Below are 20263 nucleotides of genomic sequence, written 5' to 3'. Positions count from 1 at the left end.
TACCATGCAATCTCCTCAGCAGGTGTAAATTAGCATAGCTACCATTTATAGTTGTTGAGAATCTGACCTAGAAACTGAAAACAATTATTCCATCAGTATTATTTTAAATGATCACAGCTTAACTTGATATAAAGCAAGTATCACATAATCTTCTCTGTACCCAGTCGAAAGATGCTTACCACAACATCTTTTAGAAAGCTTTTCTATTATTTATAGACTAAATTCTCCTACTAGCAGATGTATGTGGTGTCCTCCAATTATATAAACATCTCTTTGTGGTCCAGCCTTGTGGATGCACTGTGTCCAGTCAGGTATTTCTTTTACCCATTGGTTTTGAAGACTATTTAGCAGACTTCAATAAACGAACAAATGTGGAAGCTGTACCAAACATATCACTTGGGGATGTCAAAGCACTTAACAAACATTGTTACAACTTAGTCCATGTGTAACCACTGAAGGACATATTTGCTTCAGTATGTCTCATGACAGCTTCTTAAAAAATATACTTAAGTGAATTTAACACTTGTGAAAGGTGCCAGATTGACAGGCCCTGGAGATAAAAGTTCTTGCATTACCAGCAGGCACAGCCGGGCTTCCCACACACGCTGCCCCACCAGTGTCCCCAGCCCTACCTGAAGGGCACAGCAACCAACTGTCCTACAGTTTGCAAATCTGCCCATCTCATGCTCCTGGACTATGGGCCAAGAGTCAGTAGCTGTAATTTGACCTAAGGGTGAAAAACCAAGTTCCATAGCTATTGCACAGGTGCTGTTGCAGTTGATCATTTTCACACCAAGTTTTCAACTAATCTGGGGAAAAAAAAAATGAAGTACATGTTTATCTGATTTAGAGTACAACAAAAGCATGTGTGTGAGCCTCTAGTGAATCCTGTGGTTCTATCTGCCCACATAGGCACATTCAGGTGAGACTGTACAGGTGAACAAGTACATACACATACTATGCAGTGCCTTCTTAAATGCCTCCTGAAAAATGGGTCCTTACTGCTTCCTGTGTTTATAATAATATGTCGCCATTCATAACTCATCCCTGCTTGGTGTCATTACAGCCCATCCTCCCCAGAGATTCTGAGCACAGCTGGCATACAAATTCAATAACCATTCACCCCATAAAGAGACTGGATGATTACAGGGTTGAAGGATAGCACAAAGGGAAAACAGGCTCATGATCTTTGCACTCTGTCATGGTTTTAGAAAAGCACAAGTTTTTCTCTGAGTGATTGTACTTGGAAAGTTCAGTCCTCCATTTTCTTTGAAATTATATTTAGACCTCACTGTGAGTATTGGAAGGGCATACTTAAGTGTTTCTTTATTTAGTGCAGAAGGCTAATGACATTTTAAACAAAAGTGCACATTTATAACCTTGTATAGGCCAATTCTCAGTCTGTATATAGGACATGACTAAAAACAGAACATTAGAAAACACAGCGATGAGTTTTCATGTTCTGCTATTTTCTAAGCTGTAGCCAGCAGCTTGAAAGAATTGTTATTGTTAAGAATTGAAGCCAAATCTTAATTCCTTCTATTGAGAAACAGCCCTAACTAATACAGAGAGGAGCTCAGCAACATTTGTTTAAAGAGTCACATTTATTTCTGCAACGTGCTGTTGATGTGCATGATAATGTACCTAATTGCACTGGTACTGTGTGCATGTTGGAAAGTAACTACTAACGTTGGGTGGCTTATAGCTGTTTCAGGGATGGCATTTCAGCCTGAAATTGAAATTGTTGTAAATATTAATCTATTTCATGATTATCATTGCCTTATTTCATTTTCTTCTCAGCATTTCTAGTGTATCTGTCACACTGTACAACTTTAGGAAGCATCCCTACCGGCCTAAGTCCATACTACACTTAGGATGAAGTTTAGGTTTCAAAATCTGTGAGGAAGTTCATGAGAGAATGTATACTTGCAAGAGGATGTTTTAAGATGGTAGTGTGCTTGAATATGTTGCCTCACCCAGACTCAGTTTTCCTTTGCAGGCTGTCTACTATTAAAAAAAAGACCATTTTAGGTCATCTTCTCATTCACAGGTTTGGTCTCTTCAGTACTGGTTTCATGTTTTATTCAACCTAGTTTCAAATACTCAATGTCCTGGTTTTATTTTGGACTGGTTTTGGGTTGGCTTCTTTTTTTTTTTTTTTTTCTGCTTGTATTTGTATAGTGCCCCAATGGCCTTTTCTTTTCATTCATTTTATCCAGTAGTTCCTCATTTTACCTACATCATGTTATAAATTTCACTTCCACCTGCTACTTTTTACCTGCCAGTACTATTAAGTCTTTCTTCATCAACCACCTTTTTCACTTTTTCATATTTTTGATCTAGTAGCTGGTCTTTTGCTTTCAGAAAGACAATAGACTTTTCTTGTCTGCTAATGAGAGAGGAGGAAGGCAACAGCAGCGACCTTCTCATACAGAATGACAATGCTCCACTCCCAGAAGGATGCAGAGGAAGAGAAAAAGATGATCATCAGTTTTTTTCTAAGTATACTTGGGCACCACTGAAAACACTACTTAGAAGCAAAGGCTTCATAAAGTTTACCCTTCTGAAGCTCTTTCTCAGTTCATTAGTTGAAAAGTCATTATAGATGTGAAGTATTGCTTTAATTTTGATTTTAAAAGCTAGAAACTATAATTCCTTATTAGGGAATGATAGGAGAGAGTTTCTTTCAGGACTGAGTTAAAGAGAAGCCTTCAGAAGAATAGAAAAAGGTTGGTTCATTCCCATCTTCATGTAAATTGAATTACAGGGTTTAGTAAGTGAAACAGATCATAAGATAAACCCCGCAGAGGCCAGGAAGCACTAATTAACGCCCACAGTGAGTAACTTTTCTGAAATTGGTCTTTAATCAAACTTTGCTCTGAAAACAAAACAAGATATTGTGGCAGCTTGATAAAAGAGATGCATCACCAAAGCTGACAGGCCCACAATCAAACCAATACTAAAAATAACTGTTTTGTCTACTAATTTTCTTTCAGATGCTAAAAAAAATGCATGAGCTACACTCTAAAAAGACTTATACAGTTACTCAGCCAAGTGACTCAGCTCTAGAAAAGTGAGGGTCCTGTAAATGTTAATGCCCTCCCTGATTATGAGTGAGCCCTTTTTCTTTCCCACACCTTCCTGTTGAAACAGAGCAGAGAGGATTGTGAGGCTGGGCGAGGGAGAGGCAGAATCTGGGTTCCTTCAAAGTTGATCATTTTATACCAGCTGTCCCTCTCTTGCTGCTGGTGGTGCAGAGTTCAGGCATCCTGACTGACTTACTAGTGTGGATTAAGATAAGCCAATCACTCATTTTTCTTGTATCTCACATGAACAGTAAGGTCCACGACTGTTGCCTTTTGCGCTCACAACTTCTCCTCACTAAATCTGAGAGCAGGAGTTATCAGTATGGCATGCAGGGAAACACAGCTCATTTTCCTCATTTCTTTTCATCTGCTCAGCTGTAGGAAAAGTTGCTACAACTCCTGTGGGTACCCATCCAAGCCTAGAGCAACTTTCATTATGTTTTCACTGTAGCCTGCTTAAAAACATCGCTAGAACTTTTAGGTTTGGGGTTAGATTCCAAAGGGACAAGAAGTCCACTGCACAAAGAGGACTAGCAGTGAAATATAGAGCACTAGTATTCTCTTTATAGCAGATTTTTCTCTTGGCACAAAAAAGACTTGGACCTGTTAAAGCTGGTCCATAGGAGGGCCACAAAAATGGTCAGAGGAGTAGAACATCTCTCTCCAGTGAGGAAAGACTGAGATAGTTGGGGTAATTTTGCTTGTAGAAGGCTCTTGGAGATTGTTTATTGGCCTTTCAATATGTACAGGGAGCTTATTAGAAAGATAGGAGAGACTTTTTAATAGGGCTTGTAGTGACAGTGTACCCCTCATCCAAGGGGTAATGGTTTTAAACTAAAAGAGAGTAGATTCAGACTAGATACGAGGAAGAAGTTTTTTACAGTGAGGGCAGTGAGACACTGGGACAGGTTGAGCAGAGAGGTGATTGATGTCTCATGTCTGGAAACTTTTCAGGTCAGGTTGAATGAGCCTCTGAACCACCTGGTCTGGCTGAAGATGGCTCTGCTTATTGCAGAGGAGAGGAGTAGACTAGATGAGCTTTAAAGGTCCCTTCTAACTCAAACTATTTCATGATTCCATGATTTCTTTTGGTGAATGCTCTGCTGGGTGAAGTGTTGCCCTCTTTCTATGTCCAAAATGACAGAGTCCTATCAGTCTGGATCCTAATAACCATACCCTTTACAAAAGAGGTTGCAATCATCTAAAATGGTACTCCAGCATTAGGAACAAGTTGAAAGACTATGGCTAACACTGGCCTTGGTGCTTTCAGTATAGGCTGTATTTTCATGTTAGGTGGTTACTTGAAAAAGGTATTTTCATTAATACAACTAAAACGAGCTTAGTGGGAGAAGAAAGAAGTCTGTCAGTATAGATGGGTCCATGTGAGGATTCTTGGAGATAGGTTTTTATGAAAGAATTGTTTGCAAATAAAGATGTACAGATCTGTCTGCTTTGGCAACTGACCAGGCATATGACTTGAGTTCCAAACACAACTACCATTCCCTCTGTAATTTGTTTTATAGTCACAGTTCCAAGGACTGCCATAGGAAATCGCAGATTGAAGTGGTTTCACAGCCTTATCCAAACTCATACTGGTCATTTGTCTCATATATCGTGGCTATAACAGATGTCCCCTGCAATTCAAAGCAACTGTTTAACTTGTATTCACATAAATATCCTAGGCCAGAGTGACGGGTGAATCATCAGTATTCCATGAAGTAGCTTACATCAGTTTTGAAAAACTGATCCCTTAAAAGTACAATGACCAACATGAAATAATGTCATCAAGAATAGCAAAAAAAGCATAAGGCATCACATGAAAAGTCAAGTATTCGACTGTGAAAAATACACATATTGTGATTTAAAATCTTTACAACTGCAGCAAAAAAAAATAAAAAAAGTCAGCACAAAATCATATTTTTCCAGGTGACTCCGTTTTATAGTCCAACATTATATTCGTGTTTACTGGGTTTGATTTTATTTTGGGTAGAAAGGCATTAATTGCAATGATGCAAGCAAAATATGCAGGGTTTTTTCCCCCAAATCTTATATTCCACTGCGTCATTTTATATTAAGAAAAATATGTGAAAAACCCTGGACTGAAAAAACAGACAATATTTTAAAACACAGCTTCTGTTCTTGCTGTGGTTGGACACCAGAGACAGTCAGCTGGATGTTTAAGAAAGGGAAGGGCATTTCCAGTTCCTCATGTTTCACCTTTTCATTGCACTGCCTGATCATTTAGGAAGAGGCTTGTTCCAGACAGCTTTAATTAAACTATGCTGTGAAACTGAATATAGATCAATGGAAATGATCCATAACAAGCTAATAGTGTATTTAACACTGTTCAGTCCAGTTCAATCACCTTCTAACATTTCTGTGGCTTTACATTCATGTGGCAAAGCCCTGAATGTGTATATGTATTTTTAATCCATCTCATTAGTGACCATATGCTTTGGCTTCAAGGGAGACAAGAACTGTCTGCAATCTGCCAGGGATTTAGGGACATCAATAATTTGTGAATAGTCATGTTGGTACTGGTCGAAGGGTTAAGTGTTCTGCACACCAGGGGCAGATCTTTTGGGACTGGAACTCTTAGTCAGCTGTTAGGAACCTGATCCCCTCTGATGCATCTTTTCAGAGTACATGCTGCATGTCAGATCTCTGCAGCAGAAGCAATGGAGCCTTATTAGCTCAGGGATTTAAAACCTGCTCTAAGAAATGTAGCAATATATTTTGGATAAAAAGTGAAGGAAAGATAGTAGTAATATGAAAGTGATTTTTTATGTACTGGGCTAAATGTGATCTTCCTTCTTGCTACCATTTTCCTTTTTGCCACCATTTTCCTTTTTCATATGAGCTATTAGATTACTACTCCCCTGCAGGTATACAGTGAAGCAAGAGTATGATAACAATAACAGGGACTTGATTTTGAAAAATGTAAGTGGATTCTGTGGCCTCATCTGATACTGCCTAAATCCAGCTGAGGTCAGTGACAGCAAAGATGTAGAAATCACCTCCTTGTCTTTTGGAATGGCCTTTTAGAAGCTCTCAGAACACTGTTTTTTCTACCTAGTATGAAAATCACCTTTAAAAACAATAGATTACACTCTTAGTTCCTGCTATGTTATATAGAAGGGCTGCTAAGTCAGCATGAGAGATCATCGAATTATTGATTCCAGTATCCTGTCTTCACAAAGCAATGGCAGAAATAGATGGTAATGCCAGAAGACACTGAATAAATTTTGTTGATTTTTAAGTTTTAGTTATGTCCATGTCCCTCAGCTGCACCCAGGTTAAAAAAAATAAATTCATAGCAGTGTAGGAAGACGCTTCATATAGAACCTGCTCCCTGAATATCTGTGGATTATTTGGGAGAAGGGGGATCCATCTTGCAGGATGAAGTTCACCTGCTTTGAGCAAATTTCATGTACTTACAATCATAAAATCATAGGATAGTTTTGGCTGGAAGGGACCTTCAAGATCATCCAGTTCCAAGCCCCCTAGCTTGGGTAGGGACATGTTTCACTAGACCAGATTTCCCTGAGCTCCATCCAACCTGGCCAGGAACACTTCCAGGGCTGGGGCATCCACAGTTTCTCTGGGCAATCACTTCCAGTGCCTCACCACACACAGTGAAGAGTTTTTTCCTAATATCTAATCTAAACCTGGTTTGGTTTTTTTTTCAGTTTGAAGCCATTTTCCCCTTTTCCTATCACTAAAGTCCCTCTCCATCTTTCTGGTAGGATCCCTTTAGGTACTGAAAGGCCACAATAAGGTCACACTGAGGCCTTCTCCAAGCTGAAGAATCCCAATTCTCTCTGCCTTTCCTTGTAGGAGAGATCATCCCTCTGATCATCTTCAAGGCCCTCCTCTGGAGGGCTTCAGCAGCTCCATGTTCTTGCTGTGCTGGCACCCCAGAGCTGATGCAGCCCTGCAGGTGGGGTCTCACAGAGCAGAGCAGAGGGGCAGAATCCCCTCCCTCCCCTACTGCCCACGCTGCTCTGGATGCAGCCCAGGACACGTTTGGCTCTCTGGGCTGGGAGTGCCCGTGGCTGGGTCATGTCCAGCCTCTCACCCACCAGCACCCCAAGTCCTTCTGGGCAGGGCTGCTCCCAACCTGCTCATCCCCAGCCTGTGCTGATAACAGGGGTTGTCCCAGTCCAAGTGCAGCACCTTGCACGTGGTCTTGTTAAACCTCAGGAGATTCCCATGGGCCCACCTTGAGCTGTGATGTAATGGCAACAAGGACAGATGTCAGGCAGCATGGTGTCTTCCATCTCTTCCTGTTTCCATGCTGCATGCAATGGTGTAAAGGCACCTCAGCTGGGCTGTCAGCTGGGTCAGCTTCCTCGAGGAACACCCCTTAATTTCTTTGAGTTATTTCCTTTGTGTTTTCCTGTTGACTTCTGTTACCTTGGGAGTCCCTGGGTGGCTTCCAAAAAACTGTAAGTGTGCTGCAAAGTGGCTGGCAGAATTAGTGTGGACTGTCACAGGAAATGAAAACATCCACAATGCACACCACTTGTTTGCTGCTTGACAATCAGCTGGTTTTCCTTGTCCTTAAACATCCTGTATCAGGGGAGTTTAAATAACTGTAAGACTGTCATCAGTCATCCATAGCCACTATTAAACTTCCAGTAAATACACTCACCGTAACCCTTTATCCTTTACTTGTTTTTGTTTTTAAAATCAACTTTTATAAGTATGGCATACAACTGAGCAAGCATTCCCCATACATGATATAAAAGGATATTTTTTTAAAATCTTTGTATTCAAACAAAGAATTACATTTAGAAAACACTCATGGCCAAAGCTCTTATTTATCTAAAATCATAATTTGAATGAGTAAAAAAAATATAATTAGTGTTTTCATTAATTTCCCATCATTAAGAATATACAATTAGTATTGGAAGATTTAGAGTAACTTATTAGAGCAGGTAAAATATATAGCTGTGAATTTTTTTAGTTTGCTATAATTTCATAGGTTGCCACAGTTCTAGTAATTGTGTGTTGTCTTCTGTGAGACCTTAGAGTACAACTTTACTGTTTTAGAAGACCCAATCTCTGCTTTTTAGGTGAAGTTTGTATGACCAGATTTTTATCCACAATTATTAAATGTATAGATATGCACATCTAAGTTGCACTGCTTTCATATAAAACTAATTGATTTGTAAATACAGTAAAATATTTAGAGGCACATGTCCCAGATTTTAATCCACATTTCATTTATACATATAGGCATTGGCAATAGAAAAGGCACTGGTCTTTAGGAAAGGTGGCTCTTCCCAGTTGGCAAGCAAAGCCACTAGGGCGCATTCAAATGTAAATATTTATGGCTATTTTGGATACCTCAAACCCACCAAGATTTATCTATTTCCAGATAGCTGCACTTTGAAATTCTCCCTTTAAAGGTATACCTGACTTGTTTTGGTAGCGTTTAGCACTGATCATAGCTTTTAAGCCTGTGCATAAAATGCTAAAGTCTAAAATTGTATTTTCACAATTTTAATTGATGAAAAAGAAAAAGTAATTTTAATAGGGTGGAATCAGTGATTTTGAGGTGGCCTGTTTTACCCCTTCCACTTAAAGCCTTCTGAGTTAGCATAGCCATAAAGTTTTCTGAAGTCAAATTTTTCAGGAAAAATGCTAGCTGATAGTTAATTACCAGGTCACTGCTGAATATCTGTAATACAGAGAATGCGTTCCTTTTTGCACAGCAAATGAAGTCATTTGACCTTTGAGGTGACTGTTGATTTTTGGCTCTCCCTTGTCTGTCTTCACCTCCAATGTCAATGATGCTAATACAAAAGGAAGCCATCTGAATTTCAAAAGGCTGGTACTGTCTTTGCAATATTGCAATATTTTGTAGGCAGCATTGCCATTATTACATTAATTTGTGCTACCGAATTTCAGAAGGCTGGTACTGTCTTTGCAATATTTTGTAGGCAGCATTGCCATTATTACATTAATTTGTGCTACTCCTGCCAGATAAAAAGAGAGGAGTTTTGGCTTCAGTGAATACAATTGCAAAATTCCTGTTTTATCCTGGATGAGGTAACACTTTGACTGAACTGCCTATTCGCAGTTTCACAGGCAGTGACGCCAAAAAAAAAAAGCTCTGACAGTCTGCAAGTTCTGCCCTCTTTACACCCTTTCTAGCCAAGATTGCTTAGTGTTATAAAGAATTGCCATAATCCCAGAAGCTGCTGACAGAAATACGTTATTGAAACAAGAACCTTTGCAGGCTATACCTTATCATTAGGAAACTGTCTTTTGTGGGTCATTCAGCGGGTTTTCGATAGCTTTCTTTAGGGTTCTGTGTGGCTTGATTTCTAGCATGTTCGCTGAGGCTGAGCACGACCAAGAATGTCTGGATGCCAAGTTTAAATTTTCCATTCTTTACTTTTCTTCTATATTTTAATTAGATTTTTTCAATTATTAATTCTGTTCCCGTAATGGACTTTTAAATTTGCAAACTTCTGCCACAAATACCAGTCCCTTTAGAGCTTCTTGTAGCCAGATTCTGTATTTTTAGCAGTTTGAATCTTACTGTAATTCCAGATATTCAGTCATATATGTTGCCATTCCTGGACTTCCTCCATTATGTCTTCAAGATGGCATGCATCCATTGATCACAAATTGAAATGAAGTTCGTAATTTTTTTTTTAAATGGCCCACTTTAACTTCTTCTCTTTTGATTAATACCCCACAATGGGACTTGGGAGAAGAGTTTCATTTACAGACCACATGATGTGCTGATCATCCAAATATCAAAAATGACAAAGAACTGAATTTCAGCTGGCCTTTTGGTATTTTTACTACTGCTCTAATTCCGTTCTCTGTATCTGTAATCAACAGACCACTCACTCACTCAAGGTTGGGAAATATGCATTTAACTGTTTTGCTGAATTCTGGCCTTAGACAACATCTAAAGTTAATCTCAAGTTAGTCAAAAAGGAGGTGGGAGATTTTCCTTCTATATAAAGTGAAAATTTAACAGTTGCATTCCACTTCCTTTTGTTAATTTCTACTCCACAATAATTTTCAGAAAAGTATTAAGAAATAATTCTTAAGAGATAGGACAATAAGACAAGGGGGACTCATTAGTTGTTTTGTTTCTATTTTAGGACTGCAAGAATACCTTGAAAAATATTTGGAAGAAAAGACCCCGGCTCTGATTTTAGTACCTGTGGTGGATTTACCTGACAAAGATGTTATTCATATAACATGCTGGCTAAGCTAGCAGTTTAGAAGGAGATGAGTTGATATCAAAACACACATACATCCCGTCAAGGAGAGAACAACGAAAAGAGCTGATACTAACTCCATTGGATACTTTCATGAAGCATTATTGTTTGATTTAAGCAAAGTTGCATTACCTTGTTAATGATGCCTCATGATATGTGACAGAGTCAGGTTTGTATGAAGAATAAAGCTTTCTTTTAAAAACAATGTACTTTTTTCTGACTTGTTTTTAGATGTATGCAGGTTACAGCAAGTGGCTTCTGGGAGATGCAGTTGGTGTGATCACATTGGTTCTTTGTTTGATATATTTAGGTCTGGTTACAATACACCAATTATAACATTTAGATGGAAGTGAAACTAGAATATTACCTCCAATATTGTTTTAAGGACTGGATTCCTTTCAGTTCTATGTTGAATTTATTCACTTCAGGCCAACTCATGAAAACCTTATTTGTGGCCAGATTTTAACCATTTCCTAGCACTAGGGAAGAGTTATTCACAGTGGTATTTAGGATGCACGTTTTACTGAAACAATGGAAATAATGGAAATGATGGCAAGACAGTAGGATTTGCTGCCTTGCGTTCTAAGCCAGGGGTATTTTTGTGGTTTATATCTGGTAGACAGCTGTTATTAAAAGAGCTACCAACATTCAGGTAACTACCAGTTACCAGTATTCACAGGTATCACAGACCCCGGCTTCAGTTTTCTCCAGAAAATCAACAGGAGTTTTACCACTGCTTTCACTAAAACAGGCTCAGACACACAGGTGAAGCACCTGTCAATTTCATTAGCACTGATATTTTACTCATTACATAAGGTCAATGTAGAAAATAAAGCCTTTTGGGCTTTATTTGAAGCAGTAATGCACTGCAGAAAAATCTTACTTTCAGACAAAGGCTACAGAATTAAATCTTCATGAATGAGTATCAAACCTTTGCCTTGCCTATATTCTGCATCTATATATTCTTGCTGCTTCTCTTCCACAGTGTGAGCACTGTAGCTAGGAGACCAGCACTCCAAGTTATCCTTCTCTGTCCTTAGCAGATATCTGAGATACCTCCACAAAAGTCAACTGTATGGCAGGACATTTACATTGAGGTGACAACAAGGCAGACTTAGCACTCCAGTTTAATTTTCTTACCCACTGTCAGAAATGCACTTGGCAGCACCTGATATAAAACAAGAGACTAAAGATAGGAGGATCTTCCTCTGTTAGAACTCCTACCTGCCCAGCATACTATGCTGATCAATACTTGAAATTAGAAATGGTTAAATGTTATTGTTCCTTACTATTGCTTCCAATAATATAGCAAAGCTGCCACCTTCTTTAGTAAAAATTACTTTTTTCACAGATCTTTAAATGTTTTTGAAAGGGGCAAGGCAAAGAGTTTTTTCTATAACAGTGTATTAAAAAATGGTTGCATTAAATTTCTTAAGGAAAAAGGGATGAATTGTTAACAATACATTAGTTGATTAGTATTCAGGATCATTTTTAGGTTAGAGTTAAACACATTTGATCCTTTCCCACGATCAGAAAAGGACTCGTTAATACCTGGATGTGCCTGGTTTATTTGAATTCTACTTTTTTAGAAGGCTAAATCATTTTCTCATTCTCCCTGAAATTACCAGTATTTTATTTCTCTCAGTGTGGAGTGTCCATGGGCCAGAGACACAATGGATTGTAAGAGAAGAGAAGATGTACTTTCAGAAATAAGGATGAAGTTTATTTTTCCATTGATGCATATGGAAACCGAAGAGATGGCATAAGTTTCACTGTGTCTCCTGTTGCAGTCATTTTTTTTCACTGTGAGTTTAAAAAGATACTGAAACATGTTGATCTTAGTTTTTGTACTGTACTGGATATTTTAAGGTAGCAGGATATTTGCTTCTAAAGAAAACAGCTTTTCCTGGAAGTCTTCCGACAAGATTCATTACTCAAACTAGCCTGCTTTTTTTCTCATTAGAGCTGCACTGAGAAATGGTAACAGAATGCATTGTCTGAAAAACACTGAGATCTTTTGTATTTCTCTCAACTGAAAGCAAAACTTTTTTTCCTTTTTTTGAGAGAGAGAAATAGAACTTCAACAGGTTTAAATTGTGAATACATAAAAAAGAACAGTTTGCTGACTTTTTCTCCTAGAGAGACTTCAAACAGTTTCTGAGTGGTGTGAATGAAACTATAAGCTCAGTCTACACTATTTTAAGTATGAACAAGGCCATTTGTGCAACATTGATATGCAAAGTAGGTGAGTAAAGTGTGCCATAGAGAGGCCTCAGACTTTTATAATAGAGAGAAATAGCACAATTTATCTGCCTTAAGCTGCTGTACTTTCATCAGAATTACTGGGTCCTACTATGAATAAGATGTTTCAGCAGAGCTCTTTTTGACTTTCTTTGTAACAATGCTGAAGATGTGAGGTGGGGAGATGGGTACAGAAATACACACACACACAGACCTACACGTGGTTTAGTGAAAAGAGAGAAGGACATCAATATTCAAAATTTATACATACAGGGCTGTTTCTTGTGGTTTTTTATTGTGGGGGTTTTTTTACAGAAAGGTCAGTGGAGTGATTACCCCAACAAGTTGTAATCTTGAGACTATAAATTCCCATATGTGCTAAGACACCAGTTTTGAGGACTTTGTATGCACACAAATTTTTATGTTTCTCTGATTTTTACGAAGCTTGCAAGAAAATGTTTTGTATGCTTATTATGACACAAAATGTTGGCTTACTCCAGCACCTCTTATATAATGGATGGGGAAATGTCTTTAAAAGAGTAACCCAAAGTTTTAATTTTTTGTTTCTCTGCTTAACAAGTGTTAGAATATGTCTTGCAAATCTTCTCTGCTTCTTTTTTTTATTTCAAAAAGTAATCTGTCTTGTTATAGTTCTCTGTGTCCATAAAATTTTGTCTCCTGCCTCCTTTTAAAAGTCTCTGTATATCAATTTCTTTAATTGCTTGAAAGTATGACCAAATGGCTCTGTAAGACCAAAACTGATTTAGTAACTTTGTGCTGTACTCATTTCAAAACCCAGTGATGGCAACAGTACTAGTGAGCTTTTACAATGCACATGGCTAAGCTGCTATAAAGGCACCAGAGCTGATCTTCCTAAATAGATTTTAAAATGACATTGAGATATTTTAAAAATAGATTATTTAATTTTTTTCCCTGTGAGTTTTATAGTTAGGTAATTCAGGAGCTGATTTGTTACACCAGATAGCATGGGTGCATCTTTCCTCTTAGCCTTCAGAAGTGCAACGAGTACTGGAAACAGGATGTCTCCTGAGTATTAGAGAGGTAATCTGAAGCAGCTCTTCTCCTTCAAGGACATCCTGTTCAATCCATTATCTCCTGTCTATGTGCAGAGCCTAGTCTATCAAAATACAGTGACTGAACAAAAATTTTATTTCAAATAAATGAGTGCAGTGGTTTAATAAAAGATTTCTACTGCATGGTGTAATAGTTCTATAAATGAACACTGAAATCCTAAAATACAGAAACTTTTCATGTGTCCAAGTTAAATCTTTGTTATTTCTTTCAGGATGGCTTTCCTGAAGCAAACCTAGTTTGTTCTCTCTATTAAAGTAAAACTGTTCTGAGCTCTCTGAGTACTAACTGGCACTTATTATTTAAGTAACCTGCTTTTACTATTATAAATGTCTGGCAATGAGAATACATATTAAGAATACTTGACAATTTACTAATTTATGATCTTTTTACTTGTATTTTAATATTTCTGGCAAGCCAGCCTGTGTTGATGTATTAGACAAACATTCAAAATACAGACTTGAGATCTTGAAAGCTTCTTTTTTCAACTTTCATCTGAACACTGAATATTTTTGACCTATTTTAAATTTTAATTTTAAAAAACAGACTGGGTACCTGTGAATTGAACTCATATGTTACATGCAAGTGCCCTTTTACTGATGATTCACTGCTCACAATTTCTTGGATTTGACTTTTGTTGGATTAATTCATGACTAGGGTTTGCCTGTGATTTCCTGCTTTTATCATTTTTTTCAGCACTGCCTGCTTTTTCCCTACATTCGCAAGCAGTCTGGTTGTTCTGAGGCTCTTGGCACAGGTTATGTCACTGGCTATAGGTCTCCTTGCCATTACTTTGGCTCTCCATTTCATTTGCAATGTTTAAAAAACATTTGTTGGATATGTCTGCTCATCCTCCATCTCCTATTATGTGGCTATTTTGTGACTGTATCAATACTAAATTATTTCAAAATGCTGTTTGCATGATTTAACAGGGTTGATGAGACTAACTGTCCACAGTACAACAGGACAGACTCAAAATAGATCAGATTTCACATTTGCTTTTCCCAGCTTTCAGAAATTCCTCTCTGAATTATAAAGATCCCCAGTTCAGAATAAAACAATGGTTCAGAACAAAAAGACAAGCCGAACTAAATGTCATGAACAAGTTGACAGCTGCCCTGATCTAGTAACCTGTTAGGGCACATGTTCAAGTCAAGAGGCAAAGGTTAGGGCCAACTCCACCCTTCCCTGGGAAAGTTTAAGCATATCCATTAGATTTCTTGTGCCTTTATTTCCATATTTGTATGTTTTCTCACCCTTGTAAAGGTGAGAAAGGGATGCTATGTTGTAGTCATACAACCTGCAATAACAAAAAGTTTAGACTGAGCGAGCAGCACACATGATGTGAAAGTAATGTTGTAGTGGGAACCAGAACGAATGTGATCACAGACAGAAATTTGCATGAGCACAATCTGGAAAGCTTTTCTCCCAGCACACTGCCTGCAGCAGTCTCAGATCACAGGAGTCTATAATACATCTAGTAACATTAATGATACATTTTACAGCAGGATTCATCCCTGATGATCCTGAAGTGCTTTACAGGTCCATCACATAAAATTTTCTTGGTCCATCACTGGGACAGCCACACACATGCAGGGGGCCTCCCCTGCCCAGCATGAGTAGGCAGGTCTCAGGTTATGCTGCTGGGAGAAGAGCTCCTCCACTCTCCCCAGGTAGGGGCATTTGCTTTGGCAGAAGAAGCAGTTTTCAACCTCAAAAGCACATCACCTGGTAGCCAGAGTTACTACTTTCTGTTACTCATGAGATTTGTTCTACTTTAGATTTTGCTGTGGTGGCGGGGGGAATCTCTCTTCTGACCTCTGTCTCTATTGTCTTTCTGCAACTCCTGCTACTGGTAGCTGTTGACAGTACTGTCTTACCATAACATCCTTCATCCATCACATTATTGCCATATCCTCACTTCACAAGAAAGATGTAGTTTGTCTGAGCTAGAACTTGAAGCTATTGCATTAGGGGTGCAAGCTCATGTAAGCATTGCTTCCCCTGCACTGATGCCCATGGGCTTGTTGGTAGCTGCCTTGACATTAGTTTATTTAGTTGCTTGTAAGAGACCAGAGGCCCAGAAGGAAGAAATACGTTTCTCAGACGTTAGAGTTATCTCCTGCGACAAAGTTCAGTCCTACTCCCACACATACCCAACCGTTTTGCAGCAAGACCCAGATACATGCAAATGCAGAGCCTTTTGTAACTGAACCAAATTACCACAGCTCCAGAGCTGGATCTGTTAAGGTTCAAAGCAGGAGGTGTTAAAGGATATGAAATAATAGAAAGGAAACACAGACAAGAAGTTATTGCCAAAGGAATGATATTACTAGGAACTGGTGGGGAAGTCAAGCTAAAAAGGCAAACAACAGGTCTAGGGACCTAAGGGATTTATTCTTTATTTATGGGATGTCTTTGAAGGAAAGGACCCTGGACTGCCTTCTCACTACTACTAGTTCTTACTATAAAAGATTAATGAATGAAGAACAAAGAGGAATAAATAGAGTTGCCAGGAAAGAGATCCAGAAGTGAACTTTAAAATGCATCTCTCATCCCTTCAACAAGGTAAATGCTTTGACTCCTCTAACAGCGTGCTTTGGTCTGGGTCTGAAGGGGAGGATGCCTGAAATAAGGGTAATATGCAAGAGAAGCCACCAGCTGTGCACCGTGTTAAGAGATATTTCTCCTGGGTACTGCCACCAGGAATGTGGTTAATAGGTCTTGACTGGAGAGCTGTAGCTTATAAATATGTGTCTCATCTGTGCTCCTTGATCAAGGTGCTACAGTGAACCAAGATGTTGATTCAGGACTCGTCTTCATTGTTATGGATCTTGTATAAAACTATTTAAACACTGAAAATCTGAGTATCTTGTATTGCAGCTCAGATTAAGCAAGCCAAATGTGATTCTCCTAATGCTACAGTCCCCAGTGCAGACAAAAAGCTTTCTCAGGTTGAGATCCTGCCACTCACGTAATTATTTAGAGAAAGACAGCTCCACTACTTCAAATCCAGTACTTCACAAGAGGAATGGAAACATTAGGAAAAGTTTTTTCTTTGATGTAGAATACGCTGCCACTTTTTTGTTATTAAAATAGGAGCTAACTTTAAATAAATAAAATTTTGCCTGGAGGCTTCTGAAAACTAATGTTGTGTTTTGACAGTGTCATTTTTCTGATTCCTGAAAGCATTATGTGAGTTAGCTCAAGACTTCAGCATGATTTTTCTTCTATGCTACATACAGTGAATTACTTTTCAGCTCTGGATTTTATTTGATTTCTCTCTCATACACAGGCAGAGTCACATCACTGTGCAACTTTCCTACTTGACAGACACTCCCCAAAGTTGGGTTTTCCCCTTTTTAATGAACAGGTGGATCAACCTTCTGTAAAGGAAGCAAAAGAGAGGGTATAGCAAAGTTGAGGCAGCTATCACTATTTCTTATTGGAAAAAAATGGATGGAAATAAATCATCTTTGAAAACAAACTAAGAAAATTAACAAAGGTCACACAAAACCCCCAAAAGACAGAATTTTGTTTTAAAAACCCCATACTACCTTCACATGCAAGCTGCATGTAATGCTTTTTTAATTGGGTTTGTAGGTTTATATTCCCCGAATTTCTGCTTTTCTTTAAAGGATATTGATATAAGAATGACAAAGGATTTTGGGAATAAGTAGATAGTGTTTAAATAATAGCTGACTTGAGACTCCCTGTCTTTGATGACAATTTATGGCCCTCTTAAAAAAAAGTAAAAAGTCATTTAGATGTATGCTCAACTAGAAAACTCAGGTAATGTGTGCTTAGTGGGAGAAAAAGGATTGCTAACAGCACCATGTGTCTTACAGCATAAAGTGCAACCCTAAAATTGCACGTTGCTGAGCAAATGTAGAGCCTTCCCAGCGTGCTGTGAGCAATTCCATACTCTGTATTTCAAACACTGAGTGCCCACACTAATATATACATATATCAGGACTGGCTACATTTTTTGACTTCAAGAGACAAAAAGAGCTAGCCAATGGAGTTCAATTGCACATTACAACTGTCAGAGTATTTTATTTTCTATTTGAAGGCAAGTAAAACACTTTAAATTGTTTGGGAGTTGGGTTTTTTTGGTGGAGTATATATTTTGTTGGTTTGGTTTGGGTTTTCTTTTGGTCATGGCTGCACTCCACCCACCCCCCCCCCCCCCCCCCCAAAAAAAAAAAAAGTATTCTTTTCTATCGAAAAGGTCACATTTTCTGTTCAGATTCCTCTTTTTCCCTGGAATTATCCTAAAACATTGAACCATGGAAGTTTTTTGGTTGCAGAACATTCCCAGTGCTCTTCATGCCCATGGTTCACGAGGTAATTTTGAGTCGTGAGTGAGTTGTGACAAAGATTTTTTTAAAATACCGCACCGAGGGGTTTTCACTTGCTTTCTGGTCCACATGCAGAGTTCAGGATGGGTGGGGGTGCCATTGGAGGTCAGCTGCAGACTGGCGCAGGAGCCCAGAGCAGAGCCCAGGCTTGTCTCCTGTACAGCTGCAGGGGGACTTTTGGGATTCTGCCTGGATTTTTCCACCTCTGCACTAGAGAGCAGAATGTAGCATGGGCATACTTTGTCTCTTAGGGCTACTCCTTCATTGTCATGGTTTTCTCTGTATCTTCAAAACTAGAAAGCACTGGGTTTAATACTACTGAGATTTTTAGAATATTACTTGTTCACAGAAGCTGCAGAGTTAAGAACTGCAAACAGGGCAGGAGGATTGAGAAAACTGCTTTTTCTCTTCTAACATCAGACAATGTATGCCTTTGGCCTTCTTCCTCTGTAACCTCTGTGCTTCTCCTCGCTCCTTTCCCCTTCTTTAAGGTTCCTATTCCTCTTTTTTAATTTTATTTTATTCTCTCTCCCTGGTACTGTCTTAAAATGTTCAGTGTATGTTCAACAAAAGGAAATATCCATGTGAGCTCTTCTTTTGCCTTCATGACTAAGGACCTTAGAAATCCAACTTAAGATGGAGATCATAAGTGAGACAGCACACACAAAAAAAAAAAAAAGAAAAAAAAAAAAAAGCTGAAACTTGCACCTGGTACCATTGGCATCAGATATATTTAGATATACAAACTGTAAAGTTTCATAGTTCCAAGGCAAGGTGAGAGCAAGCCTTACATTGTACCCAGGTGTCAGCTGCATCTCAACAATGTGACTTTGTAGCGAAATACCATCTGTTGCCTTTATCAAGCCCCACATACTTCTTTCAAAATGACCAAAATGACTGGGAACACAATTTTTATTTTGATTGAGTGGAATTTGTGCTCCCAAGTCATGTAAGGACCTTCTACAAAAAGTTTCTTGGGAAGGTAGTATTTTATCTGGTAGATTGAACCAAAATTTCCAAAGTTTAGCAAAGCAGACTATATAAATAAACTATAAAGTCGAACTACTGCAAAGGGTGCTAGAAAAATCCTCACTATTCCTTGTCCCTTTTCCCCATGTGGTGAGAGTCGTTAAAGGAGGTGCACCAAGGCTGCCACACCACTTAGTCTGAATGTTGAAGCCCAGAGCCTCTCCTAAAAATCTGCACCTTTGCACGGTTGCTCAAAGAGGAACTGATTTCTTCAGTGGTGAAACGCCAGAAGAGGCTTCGCAGAGAGGTGGCTGTTGCCCCAAGAGTGTCAGTGTCTAGGAGGAATTTGAACATTGTCCTCAAGAACACGCTTTGACTGGTGGCCAGCCCTGCGGCGGTGGGGCCGTCCCTGCAGGCTCCCCCGACGGGAGCGGCTGTGTCCGTCTGCTCTGCCCTGCCCTGCTCTTCTGACTCCCGGCCCACTCCAGAGCACCAACCAGCAGGACTCTGCAGCTGTGTTTCAATGCAAGGTCCCAGGTTTTTCCTAAGGACGTTACAGGTCACGTTAAAAATCCCGCTTGGGAGCCTTTGTCACGGCTCCCAGGCAGAGGTATCCCTGTCGCCGCAGCGGACACCAGCTGCTGGTGCTGACCGCACTTTTTAATCTCACACTCTCCCCCGGAATGGAAAGACGGTAAAGGCGCGTCCGAGCACGCCGCAGAGCAGCCCTCGGCAGGCTCCGAAGGGCCACAGAAAAGGGCCTTTCGTCTCTCCGCTTCCCCCGCCGCGTCCCTCCCGCCCGGCCTCGGCAGCCGCCGCCATTTCGCGGGCAATGCTGCCCCCTCCCGTTCGCGCCGCGCAACAGCACGGGGCCGCCCGCGGGCCGCCGCAGGGCCGGGCCGGGGCCGGGCCGGGGAGTGCGGCCATGGCGGGCCCACGGCCCGGTGTGCGGTGCCCCGAGGCCCAGAGCCTGGCTCTCACTCTGCAGTTGTGCAGAAACGGGGCACAGTAGTTGCAATTAGTAATTAATGGTAGTAGGTATGGTTCGTGATATTCATGATTGATGCATGAAGTGTTATGGACAGCAAACACAAACACAGACAAACCCCTCTTACCACACCATTTGCTGCTTTGCAAACTTGAGGGTTTGTTTTAGTCAGTTTTGTGTTTTCCGACCTCGAATTATAAACACAAGAATTACATTCACAGCAAATACCGAGAGATACAAGTGTAATGTATCAACCAGGAGGGAGAGGGAATGAGG

At 39.6% G+C, this 20263-nt stretch overlaps 1 protein-coding gene across 2 annotated transcripts in view; it reads left to right on the top strand.

The window, feature by feature from the left end:
* Positions 1–10541, top strand: part of DPH6 (diphthamine biosynthesis 6) — a 188078-nt gene extending 177537 nt beyond the window's left edge. For both annotated transcript variants that reach the window (XM_039705473.1, XM_039705472.1), the window contains exon 15: positions 10217–10541. In XM_039705473.1, coding sequence (XP_039561407.1) covers positions 10217–10332 — 116 coding nt within the window. In that variant the 3' untranslated portion in view covers positions 10333–10541. The remainder of the gene's footprint in view (positions 1–10216) is intronic.
* The last annotated feature ends 9722 nt before the right edge of the window (positions 10542–20263 follow it).

Source organism: Passer montanus, unplaced genomic scaffold (genome assembly GCF_014805655.1).
Source record: "Passer montanus isolate IOZ18808 unplaced genomic scaffold, ASM1480565v1 scaffold18, whole genome shotgun sequence".
Lineage (NCBI taxonomy): Eukaryota > Metazoa > Chordata > Aves > Passeriformes > Passeridae > Passer > Passer montanus.
Note: the sequence above shows the minus strand (reverse complement) of the source record. Positions and strands in the feature narration are given on the sequence as shown.